This window comes from Chrysemys picta, chromosome 15 (genome assembly GCF_011386835.1).
Source record: "Chrysemys picta bellii isolate R12L10 chromosome 15, ASM1138683v2, whole genome shotgun sequence".
Lineage (NCBI taxonomy): Eukaryota > Metazoa > Chordata > Testudines > Emydidae > Chrysemys > Chrysemys picta.
The window spans coordinates 22,163,101-22,177,493 of NC_088805.1; the positions used below are offsets into that span (position 1 = coordinate 22,163,101).

A 14,393-nucleotide genomic window follows, 5' to 3' on the forward strand; every position below is an offset into this window, starting at 1 on the left:
ACTGCTCAATTTTAGAATGTCAGTGACCAGGACCGTGTGGTGGAAGAGACAATTTGCATGTGATTCATGACTTCTCTTTTCTTATGTAGCTCACAATGCAATAGGGAAGAATACCAGAACTAATCAATTATTTGTAGCTAAAGTTGGGCAATGTGTTGGACAAATAGTTTATTCAATGAAAAAAATGCAGCTTTCGTCAACCCCCAACTATTTGTGAATTTGACATTAATAGCTTTGGCCGTTCACAAAACAGGCAGGAAGTTGAGGATAAGGATATGGTGGTGGTGTTTCTGCCATCACCCCTACCACCACTCACTTATACCTTTTAGCCTAGTGGTTTGGGCACTCACCAGGATGTGGGAGACCCAGACTCAAATCCCTGTTCTGGAACAGACATGAAATAGACTTTTCTGATTCACTGAAAATTCTATAAAAATTCGAATTCAGTTCAACCTGAATTGAATATTTTTCTGATTTTTTCAGAATTTCCATCAAACTGAAAAAAAAATCAATTATTCATCCAGCTCTTTGTAGCACCTAAAGGTCAACTGAGATCAGGGCCCCACTGCAGTAGATGCTGTACATATATATATTATGAGAGAGCCGCCAACTCCATGAAGGACTTGCAATAGGTGTAAGATAGATGAAAGTTTGTCCTGCCCTTCCATTCTCTTGTCCCCAAATTTAAATTTTGTAGCTTTCAGACAATTACAGCTTCAAAGGCTTGTGTAAAAAGGCTTAAGCAGAAATTTAACTGTTCACATATCACTAAACTAAATCCAGAAATAATATACAGGAGCATTCACATTCTCCCCCCAACCCACCCAGCGCCCCCAAAAAGGCCATCCCCCAAAAAGTCAACAGTAAAAGGAAACCAGATTGTTGAGCCAAGCGATTACCTTTCTCTAAACTAACTGTATAATCATCTTTCTGCAATTTATTCAATTTGTTGGTTTAAAAGAGAGACGAAAAAAAAAACCCATTTCAACTTCTTTCCCCACACTGACAAGTTAGGAGCGGCCAGCGAAGAAGTATTTATTACAGTCAGCCAGTTTAGAAGGCAACTGAAGATAGATCTATAGTACAATCAGAGGCCTGCAGCATGGCCACAGCTGGCCAATGTCAGCTGACAGCAGGGCTTTGGAGCTGTGCTCCGGCTCCACTCCAGCTCCAGGCAAAAACCTGCAGCTCCACTGCTCCGGAACTGCTCTGTGTTCCAGCTCTGGGCTCCGCTCCAAAGCCCTGGCTGACAGGCTCTCAGGGCTTGCACTGTGGGGCTATGACATTGCAGTGTAGTCATTCAGGCTCAAGCAGGAGCCCGGGCTCTGAAACCCTGCAAAGGGGGGTGAGTCTCAGAGCCCAGGTTCCAGCCCGAATACCTACACTGCAAATTTTTAGCCCCGCAGCCCAAGCCCCACACACCAGGGTCAACTGACCCAGGCTCTGAGATTCAGTGCTGTGGGGTTTTTATTGCAGTGTAGACATATTATGAGTCTTGCTGTTCCATCCTACCTGCTACAGTTGATGAGCCGTCAACGGTTACAACGAGCGGGTTTCCTCCCAGATTGCAGGCCATGTGCACCATCACATTGTCAATTGTTTCGATTAAACCTCCAACAACAGGAGCAGTCTGAAAAAAGAAGGCATCTCAATAATAAAGCAAAGCGCTGGTCTAAAATCCTGTTCCTATTGATCACATAAGTGTACCCAGCTTCTGTTAATGATGCATCCTATTTCCTCTTCTCAGGACCACACAACGTAAAAATACTGCATGATTTAATATCACTCAGAGACTGATCCTGCAAAGTACCGAGAATCTCCTGAGAGGTGCTGAATGAACCTTGACTCTCATTGCCATCAGTTGAATGGATGATGTTCACCATCAAGCATGATCAAGCCTTGCATTAAAGCAGTTAGAAGAACAGGAGTACTTGTGGCACCTTAGAGACTAACAAATACTCCTGTTCTTCTTTTTGCGGATACAGACTAACACGGCTGTTACTCTGAAACTTGTCATTAAAGCAGTTATTTGGGGAATGGTTTAAATGCTTATTTCCATATATCAAGACTGGCAGAAACTGGTGTCTAAGTCAACAAGCAGATAAACTCCTGATCTGATGATGGTGGTAAGTATATCTTGGCCATCATTAGAGTTCCATCAGCGCTCCCCTAACAAATACCAATTTTCAAGGAGTGTATATTTTGGCTGGAAGGCATCCTTCCAGGCTGAAGCTTGGTATACAATATCTCAGAGTGAGTATATAGTTTTTAAAACATATTTTATTAAATCCATTTGGTTATTTCTTTCAAGAGAAGCTTTCATGTTGGAGAAAGCTGCCAAGTTTCAGACTAAGAACTTAAATCCACTGGCTTTCCGCATCTTTCACCAAAGCCATTTATGATTCAACTACAGCGTGATTTCTCACAGCCCATCCACTCCTCCTCCCTTTTTAAGGTCCAATCCCGCATTCCTGGCTCCTTAAAACTTGATCCTGACAAACACTGAGAAACTCCGGAGCACTTCCCATTAGCACCTCTCTGCACTGCAAAGAACGACACCCACAGGTCAGATCCTGCACACTCTTAATCTGGTGAATAGTCTTTACTCATGTGATGACACACATGAACAAGGACTGAAGGAGTGGGCCCTTAACATTTCAGTAAAGTCATGTGGCCAGATTCTCAGCTTATACATAGCCAGAATCAATGGAGCTATGCTGATTTACATTATCTGAAGCTCTGTCCATAATCCTCAACTTGTTACACACTACAATCATTTCCATTTCAACATACAGTGATGTCATAGTACTGGTTATGACATCATAGCAACAAGATACACAGAAGGAGAAACTAAGTATCAGAGCTATTCAAACCATACATGGGTCAAATTCTGTTCTCACTTTCACTGGTGTAAATCCAGAATAACACCACTGAATTGATTTACTCCAGTGTAACTAAAAGGAAAGTTGAGAACAAGCACTGCACAGGAATGAAGACTAAAGTATCCTCTCAGCTCCTAGTTCAAATGTGATCTTTTCCAGAGTGTTAGTCGGGAAGAATTGTTGCCTGTGCTGTATCCATTTTGTAAATATGGAGATGGCTTCCCAGGCACAAGATATAATTTAAAATGGGAAAAAAAATGCTTTTAAAAAGTCCTATAAATATCCACGTGCAGGGGATACGTTAGTTCTTTTACATGACCACTTTCAAGAAGAAACTGCCAAGTAGGCTAAATTCCATGTAGAAATTATCTTTGTTAAATACCTGTTTCACTGACATTGCCCATTCCTTTGTAAACCTCATTTTTTATACTTTTTTGCCAGTCCTTATGGATTATCTCAGAGCAGTAACACAGAAGCTTATTTTAACTCTCAACAAACCATTACAAAATTTACATTTGCTACCTTTACTTTGGATGCACAGATGAGAGTGCAAATAAGTCGTACTGCCAGAAACCCCAAGCTGAAGGATAATAGATGCAACCAATGTTATTACTATCCAATAGGCACCTGAATTAATCTACAAACTTAAATAATGTGTCTTACCTCCAATATGCCAATCCAGCTGGGTAACAAAAGAAAATCTTCAACAGCTTTCAAGAAAGCCTAAAGATAAATAGGACCACATTATCTGATTACTGATTCATCCTCTACGTCCCCTGGTAAAAATTCAAGGCAGATTTCCATTAAGAGTTCCAAGCTTCATTTTACAAGGACAGACAAATTTTCATGGAAGTCAGAGTCATCCCTGCTGGGAAGTTCTCTCGATCTTTTGTATGGTAATATTTTTAAAATAATAGTTTATTAACAAATAACAATATTACAGTGAATTTCCTATATTACATTTATTACACCCCTGCTAAGGTCACTGAAAATACTGGAATTGAGTGGAGCTTGAAATTACTCTGCCAGTGAAGCCAAATAAATCCATGTGGCAATTGGCCTGTTTGCCCAATAGTCCAGAGCAGGCTGTTAGGAAGCACACAATATAACTCTGGCTCCTACCATTTGTTTAACCTGATTATTATCTATGTTACACTAGCACCTGGAGGCTCCAGATGAGGCTAGCCACAGTTCAAACACATAGTGAGTGACTGTCCCTGCCTCAAAGAGCATCCAATCTAAATAGAGAATACAACAGGTAGGAGGGGAAACAGGCACAGAGAGGGGAAGTGACTGGCCAAGGCTCACACAGCACATCTATGGCAGAGCTAGGAACACAACCCAGGTCTCCTGATCCCCAGTTGAATATCTGAACCTTGAGACCACACTGATCTAGAAATCACAGTTCACACCAAATTTTCTCACTGATTTAACTGGGTGTTATGCACGTGTAAGGACTTTGGGATCAAAGGTGAGATCCCTCTCCCAGTCCATCGTATTTTACGTTGTGTAAAAGGGCCCTCAAAGCCCTGGTTCTGACTGGGCAAGGATTCCCGTGGTGTAAACACCATGGAAGACAGCCATAGGGCTGTCCTCTGAGGACCCCTTTGCATGCCCAGGCATGGGGGGTGGGCTGAGGCAATGCTGTACCGATTCCAGTCAGTGCTGCGACGCATAGGAGGCTGCTGCCTATGAGGAAAGGCTAAGATAATTGAGCACAGTTAGACTTTTTTCCTAAAGACTAATGGGGGGGGGGCCTGATAGTCTTCAAATAGATTAAGGGCTGCTACAAAGAGGACTGTGATCAATTGTTCTCCATGTCAGCTAGAGGCAGGACAAGAAGTAATGGACTTAATCTGCAAGGGGGATTTAGGTTAGATATTAGGAGAAGCTTTCTAACTGTAAGGGTAGTTAAGCTCTGGAACAGGCTTCCAAAGAAGGTTGTGGAATGCCCTTAAAAACCGCCAGTGATGAACAGGTTGGACAATAACCTGTCCGGGATAGTCTAGGTTTACTTGGTCCTGCCACAGCACAGGGGGATGGACTAGATGACTTCTCCAGGTCCCTTCCATCCCTGCATTTCTATTATTCAATTATTCTATAACTCAGACAAGCCCCCAAGGCTGTCTAAGTTAGGGGCATCTCCAGCCCCCAGAGCAGCCCAGGATCAGGAGGCCCCTTTTCCGCCATGGCTGCAAGATGTGTGCTGCTCCTTTGAGAAGTTCAGCCCAGAATTTCAGCCTGAGGGTATAAATGGAAGCCTAGGCCCAGTACACAACCTGCATTGCCAAGTCAGATGCCAGGAGGATGGAGGGAGGAACGCTTTTCCAGGCCACAAAATGCAGCAGAGCTATTCCACAGAGGCTATGTTAGGCCACTGAGGGACAGGGGGTAGAAATGGGAGGATTCCCAGAGCATCAGATCCTTGGCCCAGCCATGTTTGGCGTCCTGCTACACCAGGGGTGGGCAAACATTTTGGCCTGAGGACCACATTGGGGTTGCAAAACTAGATGGAGGGCTGGGTAGGGAAGGCTGTGCCTCCCCAAACAGCCTGGCCCCCGCCCCCATCTACCCCCTCCCACTTCCCGCCCCCTGAGAACCTCCAACCCATACAACCCCCCAGCTCCTTGTCCCCTAACTTCCCCCTGCCCCTAACTGGCCCCTGGGACCCTGCCCCCTATCCAACCCCCTGCTCCCAGTCCCCTCGACCCCATCCATACCCCCCGCTCCCTGACAGGCCCCCTGGGACCCCACGCCTATCCACCCCCCCGTTCCCCGTCCCCTGACTGCCCCCCCCAGAACCTCCGCCCCATTCAACTGACCCCTACTCCCTGTCCCCTGACTGCCCCCCCCCCGGGGCCCTCCGCCTCTTATACAACCCCCTGGCCCCAGCCCACTTACCACGCCGAGCAGAGCATGCAGAGCAGCATGTCTGGCTGCCGTGCCAGCCAGAGCCAGACACGCTGCCATTCCGCTCATCAGAAGCGCCCAGCTCCGCCACCCAGAGCACTGCCCGTGGCTCTGCGGGGGAGGGGAGACAGCTAGGGAGGGGCCAGGGGCTAGCCTCCCCATCCGGGAGCTCAAGGGCTAGGCCGGTTGTGGCCCACGGCCCATAGTTTGCCCACCTCTGTGCTGCACCCTGTACTCACACTGAGCCTGGCTAAGCGAAGAACTGCACATGAACAGAGTTTGTCAGAACTAATGCATTATAATAAGTGTGGTTGTAATCAGAAAGTTTATTGCATAGCACTTAACTTGCAATCCTTTATGCTGCAAGGCATAGGACTACTAGCACTGAGACAACTGGCCCCAACTTACATCCTTGACAGAAAACGATATGCATGCTCAGTGACTGTTTCTCTGGAAATTAGCATAGACAAACAAAAGACCTAACCCAATCAATCAGGTGAATGGCAGAGTCCCCACATATGATCAGGACTCTGCTGTATAATTCCCAAAGCAGCTTTGCTAAAGATGATCACATTCCTTCTTTCTGTCTGCACATCACTTTCATGCCACACAATGTACCACGGGATAGCATGAATGAGCAATAACATGGCAACTGAAACTATGTGGAGCACGCACGTGACACCTCAGAGGCTGAATGGCCATTTTCAAATTAGCTCCAACCCCAAGTTTTCAGTGAAACCAACAACAGCACATAATGAGGCCTTTCAGAAGGATTTCTGCTCAGTATTCATTGGTGATCCACACGTTAATATTTTCCAATCCATAACATGAAGCTATCAGTCTCTGCCCAGTTTTTTCAGAAACATTTTATTTATTATGCCTTTTGTCTGACCAAATAATCCTCGTCCCCCTGGTATTATCCATGGAGATAGAGAAACAATCATTGATAAGACTAGGGTTACCATACGTCTGGATTTTCCCAGAAATGTCCAGCTTTTTGGTCCTCAAATCTCCATCCGGGGGGAATTGCCAAAAAGCCAAACATGTCCAGGAAGATACTCCCAGCTTTGTTTTGCCGGCATCCCTGCCCCAGTCCCCTGCTTACTTTAGAGTGGCTCTGGCAGGCTGCGAGCTGCAGGCGGATTCCCCTGCGGTGGCAGCTGCTACTGCTCCCCCCAGACACCTCAGCTTTGTGCAGCTGAAGAGCAGAGCTGCCCGAGTGCTACCGGCTTCATGGTTTGCTGGGCAGCCCCCAGACCTCCAGACCCTGCGCCCCCGGCCGGGCGCTTCCCCAGCGCAGCCGGAGCCCGGGAGGGGAAGCACCCAGCCAGGGGCACAGGATCTGGAGGCTGCCCGGCAAACCGTGAAGCCGGTAGCACTCGGGCAGCTGTTTCGCATGCCTGGGAGGGAGGAGGGGGAATGCGTGGTGCTCAGGGGAGGGGGCAGAGTTGGGGCGGGGCGGGGCCAGGGCCCCGTGGAGTGTCCTCTTTTTTTAATGTTTAAATATGGTAACCCTAGGTAAGACCAGCACTGATTACCGTAATAACGGCGTTTTAGCTTGCTGAAATCAGGGAATTAGCTGCCCATCATTCCAAATGAGGCTGGAGTCATGTTAGCAGGAAGTGACCCCTTGTCCTCAATTAATTCAGACTGCATGTAATGTTTAAAATAATCCACAGAGAAAGAACAACAAAAAAACAAAAAAAAGTAAATCTTCCAGTTGGACTATGGGCCTGATCCTGCATTCCACCAACTTCAGTGGGAAATTTGCCTGTGTGAGGACCGCAGGATCGAGCCCTGATTTTGATAAATTAGAGTACACAAGAAAGACAATGAAATTTTTCCAGGATATAATCATTCCAGAATTCCTACATTTTGAACATAGCAGAAAAGGTTTTTCACAAGAAGTGACTGTCTCCTTCTCAGTCTAACTAGACGTTTATATTTAACCCAGAACCATGATGCCTGGGGATGCTACCATTTTGTGTGAGTATTATATGATATCCCAACAAGATGATGAGCCCTGTAACTAAACTAGTCTTTTCCAGTGACAGCTGACCTTTTGCTACTGATTAAAATAGTTTTCTTGGGGTTTTTTAAGTATGTATAATTTATGATCAACAAAATCTTTCAAGCAGCATTTTACATTCCAGCATGTGAAGTAAAAACAAGATCATTTGGCATCACCCTAAAAACTGAAAGAAACTGACCTCGGTCAGGTTGAAGGCGGTATTCTCCGATGGGGATTTGTTGGGTAAACTGAGTGATATGTTTTCCAGGTAGTGGAGCAGGTCCTCTGGGTACTGGAAGTTTCCTCTCTCCTCAGTCAGTTTAGTTATGATAGGATGATAGGCATCTGTGGAGAGCTAGAAGAGAACACCATTATCTCATCACTGCATGTCCTGGTAACCAGCCATTATTTCCATACTTAACTACACAAAAGTCAAGTAGCAATTTGGGGCCTAATTCTCTCCAAATCCTTACATGTTATGCAAGCAATGCATCTCCAGGACTGATCTTATGTACCTCTCTGGCGGTAAAGCCAGAGAAAGGGAGAAATGGTTTACTGCTTAATCCAGTCTCTTCCTGCACACAAGATAACTCAAAGTCTGGTCTGAGACTCCCTTTCAGTAGCCCGAGGCAGAGTAAATTGTAAGGCTCTGATTATGCACAATAGACCATAAGCATATGAAGATAAATAGATTAATATAGCATGCACACACATTATAATATTCACACACACACACACAGTAACAAAGCTAGGAAAGACATGAAACCAATAAATGCTGCTGAAATGAATTTGTTGTCTGCTTGTTCTTTTCATTAGAAATTCAGGTCCTGTCTACCCTAGTTTCCTGAAAGGCTCTATGAACAAGAAGAAAACTAACAGGATTTTAATATCACAGATTTCAACACAGTACAACCAGATTGAAAAGGAAAGTTATTTTTGTTTAGACTATATAAAACAAACACTTTGGTATTTATTTTTAAAACTTCTATTTAATGCAAATGCCCCTTAAACAAATGAAAGAAAGAGTTCTGTTATAAATCTAGTTAAATGTTCCAAATTACAATATTTTCATGATTTTCCCCATTTTTTAACTATTTCCAAAATTTAAATGTTCAAAGTTTTGAATAAGAGACAGCAGAAGAGGGATTTTTCCCCTTTGACTCTCTAAACCAGCTCTAATCCTCTGTTAAACAAATCACTTTAAAAAAAAAATCTCCCCACTTTTCCTGATAACTCTAATGAGTTATAAGAGGAGTAAAATGGAAACCGGATGTGACCTAAACCATGGAAAGGCTGCTACCTCTCTGTAATACACATACATTTTGATATCAAGAAAGCAAAACAGGATTGAGAAGGGAAGTTATTGTTGACGTTAAAGAAAAGAGTTAGGAGGACTCTCCTACCACGGGATTTGTAGTGGTTGTCATAATGGGCCACAGAGGTGTTGAAGGAAGCAAAAGTTGCTTGCCTAGGAAAAAGAAATTATAATTTAAAGGAAAAGTTTCCTGCAATAAATATATTTTAAAAAACTAAAACAAAAAAGATCTGAGAGAAACATTCACAATGCAATTCTGAGAAATTCAAGCCAAGACTATGCAATTTGTTTTGCATTTTCCTGAGTTCCAATATTGAAACTAGATTAAATACACCAATCAGTTTCATTTCCTGTTTCTAGTCAGTTTTACTTTCCAGTCCTTATACACTGGCCAACACTGTTTCGGCTGGATTTCTAACACTGCAGGGGAATGTTTTTAAATTTAAAACAAAAAACTGATTTCAATGGAATTTTAAATCCATGGAAACATCTATACAAAGAGAAGGTTGACATTGTGGATAAGGAGACAGGAGATCCAAGTTCAATTCCCAGCTCTGCCACAGCGAATCAATGAGACTTAAATAAATTGTGCCTCAGTACTCCACGTAGTACTACTTCCTTTCTTCCACACTTTGTCTATCTTTTCTATTTAGATTGGAAGCTCTTCACAACAGGGATTTTTAGATGTATATACAGCACCTAGCACAATGAGGTTCCAGTCTGAGTCGGGGCCTCTAGGTAATAATGTAACATAATACAAATAAAGAATTTATATTTTGAGCCTAAATTTCTTGATCGGGTGGTAATAGGAATATGCCATCCAGAGCATTGAAACACTAGAACAAAATCAACGGATGGCTCTTCAGGAACAAAAATCTTTGGCAAAGGGTGAAGTCCCTAGCCCAACTGAAATCAATGGAGGTTCCTACTGAAGTCAATGGGACCAGGACATCACCCAAAGTCAGAACAAAAGAGCATAACAAAAGGATGGCAGCTATTGATGAATAAGCATGTGAGTCTTGTACAAAAGCAAGTGGATATAAAGCCTCAAACCAACCGACATTCCAGTTTGCTTTTAAAATATGGCATCTGCAAGAAGTCTGAGCACCATTTCAGATAATGTCTCCATTAGCTATTTGAGTTGACTTCAAGCAACAGAGAAAGCTGCTTTTAATCAGCCTGGCTTTACCAATAAATGTCACTCACTATTACTACACTCAGTGAAGGTTACCATATGAGTATGTCATAAATGATTTACTTAGACAAAAAGTATAAACTAGATTTTTGGATGCCCTCCAGCAGTTCCATGTTAAATGTATTGATTCCGCTGCATGTGTCAGGATTTATGGATCATTTGTGACCAGAAAAGTAAAACTCTCTCTTAGAATTTATATTATGCTCATTATTTTGGTATTTGGGCACAATTGTCAGATATTACTGGTATTTGTTATGTAAAATAGCATAGCTATTCATTCAATTTTTTTAAAAGTGAGTTTCCTAATTAAGCTTTTGATAAAGATAGCCCAAATTTGTTCGAGTGAAACTCCACGGAGGTCACTGAATTTACACCAAGGATAACTTTGGCTAATTATATAGCCTGCCATTATCAACAACCACTAGTGTTTCTGCGGATCATATCACCATTTCACCAATCAACTTGCATGGACATCAACACTTGTGAGAAAAGAGCCATGAGAAAGCAGCATACTCAGTAACGCCCACCACAAGTGTTCAAAAATCATGAGCCAGGCCTCTAAAAATAATGGGATTGGCTTAAAAATCACAAGGTTTTTAAAAAAATAATACATTTGGGGTCTTTTTTTTTTTTTTTTTTGCCTTCCAGCTTCTGAGCCTTTGGGGTCCACTTGGGTCAAGCTTTTCTCTGTAACCATGAGGCCAAAAACTTGCTTTTGTTTTCTAAATGAAAGGCAAGATTCTCACATGACACCAGGAACTGGGGATTTAAGGGGAAAAAAATCATCAAATATTGTGAGACTTGGAATTTAAAAAAAAAGGGGTCACAAGAGTTTGAAACATAGCGCAAACTTCTAAAGTTGCAAAGCAGCACTTAGGGATGCATCCATGTCTCTTCTCAGAACATCAGCAGGGACGTGGGGGGGGGTTCACATACAGTTAAAACCCTGTGTAACTCTTCAAAAATATAGGGTTCAGTGGAAATTGGGTGTCTAATTCCCTTAAGCCCCTTTGAAAATCACAGCCATAAGCGGTAATGTCTTGCAACTAGCTATTGTAAGCCCACAACAATGCAATATTGGGTGCAGGGTCTAATTTCTCATATGGTTTTCAAATTTAAGCCAAAGAATGCAAAATTAGGAGCAAAATAATATGAGACTAACACTTTGCATTCTGCAACCATGGGAACATCCCCGGCAAAGTCTTTCCAAGCTGCATCCACTATTTGGAATGGTACATGGAGGCAGGTGGGGGACTTGGGGATAACAACTGTGTATTCATGAACACTGAAGGGGTTAAAAAAGTTTCTATCCTTCTAGTATATTTATACAAGAGCCATACTTGTCTGACAGTGAGACAGCGCATACATATAGATGGACTGGGGCAATTTAAAAATCTAGAGCACTTGAATTCAGTAACATAACATTCTTGTGTTCTATTAATCCAGGAAGTGAGATTTATAGTAGTTTTGGATATGATGGTGTTATAGTAACACCAGTTTGTTGTGATAGATACAACAACCAAATACCACAGCAATTTTTGCCAACCTGATTAAAACATTATACATTTATTAAAAACATCATCATTTTTAATATTTTCAGACACAGCACTGAAATATTATTGCTATTTAAGGCACCAAATGAAGGCTTTCCCAAGACAGTCACAAGATTGACTTTTTTAAAAATAGGTCTTTTTGCTGTTGTGACATTAGTTAAAAGGAAGTGGCTTGGTTGTCCTAGCAATGGTTGGATTCTGCTGAGCTCTTCTTCCAGCCAATAGATGAGGTGAGAATTAGTGGGTGCCTTTTGGTGACACGTCTGAGGGGCTGTGCCCCAGGATGAGAAACAAACACCTCCCTTGAAACTGAAAAAGTGATTCCTATGAACATTTATTCCTCTAAACATTTATCCCTGCAGATTATCGGCCATTAAGACAGCTGGTTTAACAGCTGAACTTTTTAAAAATCAACATTTATACAATCAGAATATGCTCCCACTTACCGATAGCAGCTGTAAAGTATAGTTCAATTTCCTTGGGGGTGAGTGCCCTTTCCCAAATGACAAACTCATCAAAAGCCCCGTTCACATAGCGTTTGCTCTGATCATTCTCTGTCCCTGTCAGCAGATTTGCGTTGGGGTCCCCATAGCTGTAGGAAACTTTCCCATTTGGGTCGGTGGTGTTTAGAGTTCCATTGACATAGACTTTCAAACCTTCTTTTGATTTCCACGTGAAGAGAATATGAGTCCAGTAAGGACCTGCAAAACATTAAAACTCTCTGTAAAATCCATAAATCAACCTCATTTACAGCCTTTCCTGTTCAATAAATTTTAGTTAAAATGCATTTCATTTGTGCAATGCAATGGAGCTATAAAGGAAGTGTCAACACTGAATTATGGAGCAATGATATCATGTGCATTACTCTTTATTCACAAGGGACAGTCCATACTTTGGCAGAATCCCTACTGGCTTCAGTGACATTTTGCCTGAATCCTTCCTCAGGCTCATTGCAATTGCATAAATTATAATATGGGCCCAGATCTAAAGTCCTTATTCAGTTCTATCTCAGGCAAAACTCCCACTTCAGTGAGGGCTGCATAAGGACTTCAGGACTAGAGAATATGTAAATAAAGACTAATTAAAGGTTGCTGCAGATTACATGTTATGCTAAAGAGGTCCAAACATTACTTACTTTAATCCCTGTGACAATTATTATAACTACATACATACATACATACATCAGCTTTCCTGGCAAAACACTTTTACAAACTATTAAACATCACAGCTACAGAGGAGTTAGGTAAGGAAGTATTATTATCCCCATTTTACAGGTGGATAAAATGAGGCAAAGAAAGATTCAGTGACTTTCTCTGCCATAATTACAATCCACGAGTCCTATCAGCCAGTGCCCTTTTCTAACCACTAGATCCCATTGCTTCTCAATTAGTAACCTGCATTCTGGATCAGAAGACAGAAATAAGATATTCATTTTAAAATACATTATTAATAATCATGCAAATACATTTCCAGGACTTCATTCTTACCATACAAATGGCCAACGTGCATAATGTAAGCATGGAATACTTACCCAAAAGGGTTACCAAAGAGGTTTAAAATTTAAAGAAAATGGGAAGTTGGACTCCCAGCTTACGAATGCACTGAGTGAGGACTCCAAAGGCTTCATCCTGCACTCCTCCCTCGCTCTTTTTCAGGTAAACCCCTATTCTTCCACTGATGTCAATAAGATTTTTACTTCACTAGAGACTGGGGAATGCAGGATCCCAGACCCTTGGATGGTGACTTGAATTGAAACTGTGCTATACACAACATCACTGACATTCTAATACCTGCTTTCTCTCTTGGGAAGTGAAGCCTATCCATCCTTCATCTATCCACCTACTTCCTCATTTCTCATCTTTTCTTTCTATCCAGATAAGGAAGCTGTGCTCATCACTACTTTATCTCCATTCTGAACCCTCGACAGTGAAACTGAACTTTACCTGGGGGACTAAAGCTTGCCTCCCACTTCATTGAATTCCCACGGGCATAAAATTCCAGAGAGCCTTCATCTTCACTTGAGCAGATTTTGAAACCACTGGAAATGACCTGTCCACCATAGGCTGGGGGAAAGTTAGCCTGCTGCTCCTGAGTCTTCCAGAAAAAGGAAAATGTTACTCCTGATGGAAGCAAACGAGAGAAGAGATGTTGCTAATGAGAAACAGGTGGGATTAAAAAGCATCAAACATCCTAGAGTACACACAGCAAATATGCACGTGGGGGCAGCTCTTCAGAGGGCTTCAGTGGGGCTAAGACCGCTTTGACGGCAATGGAACGATGACAGTTAATACCAGCTAAGGATCAGCCCTTGGTTTTATAACAAACTGGCACATACACAGCACATAATAATACCCATTACTACCCAAGTATCCAATCTTAGTCATAACTAAAAAAAATAGATTAGCCACGCTAATATTTTTAAACTTAAAAAAAAAATCATATAAATGAGGAGCTGATTACGCTACAGATCTTACAGGTATTGCACCTGTAATCCTATGATCATCATGCCTCTTCCCTCTGGTTAATG

General features: G+C 42.4%; 1 protein-coding gene across 5 annotated transcripts in view; it reads right to left on the minus strand.

The window, feature by feature from the left end:
* The window catches only part of ADGRD1 (adhesion G protein-coupled receptor D1), a 259,870-nt gene that overhangs the window by 211,259 nt on the left and 34,218 nt on the right, over positions 1-14,393 (minus strand). For all 5 annotated transcript variants that reach the window (XM_065568585.1, XM_065568582.1, XM_065568584.1 and 2 more), the window contains 6 exons: positions 13,810-13,986; positions 12,313-12,567; positions 9,207-9,271; positions 8,003-8,158; positions 3,546-3,605; positions 1,513-1,630 (listed from right to left, as the gene is read on the minus strand). In XM_065568585.1, the coding sequence (XP_065424657.1) occupies positions 1,513-1,630; positions 3,546-3,605; positions 8,003-8,158; positions 9,207-9,271; positions 12,313-12,567; positions 13,810-13,986 (831 nt within the window). The remainder of the gene's footprint in view (positions 1-1,512; positions 1,631-3,545; positions 3,606-8,002; positions 8,159-9,206; positions 9,272-12,312; positions 12,568-13,809; positions 13,987-14,393) is intronic.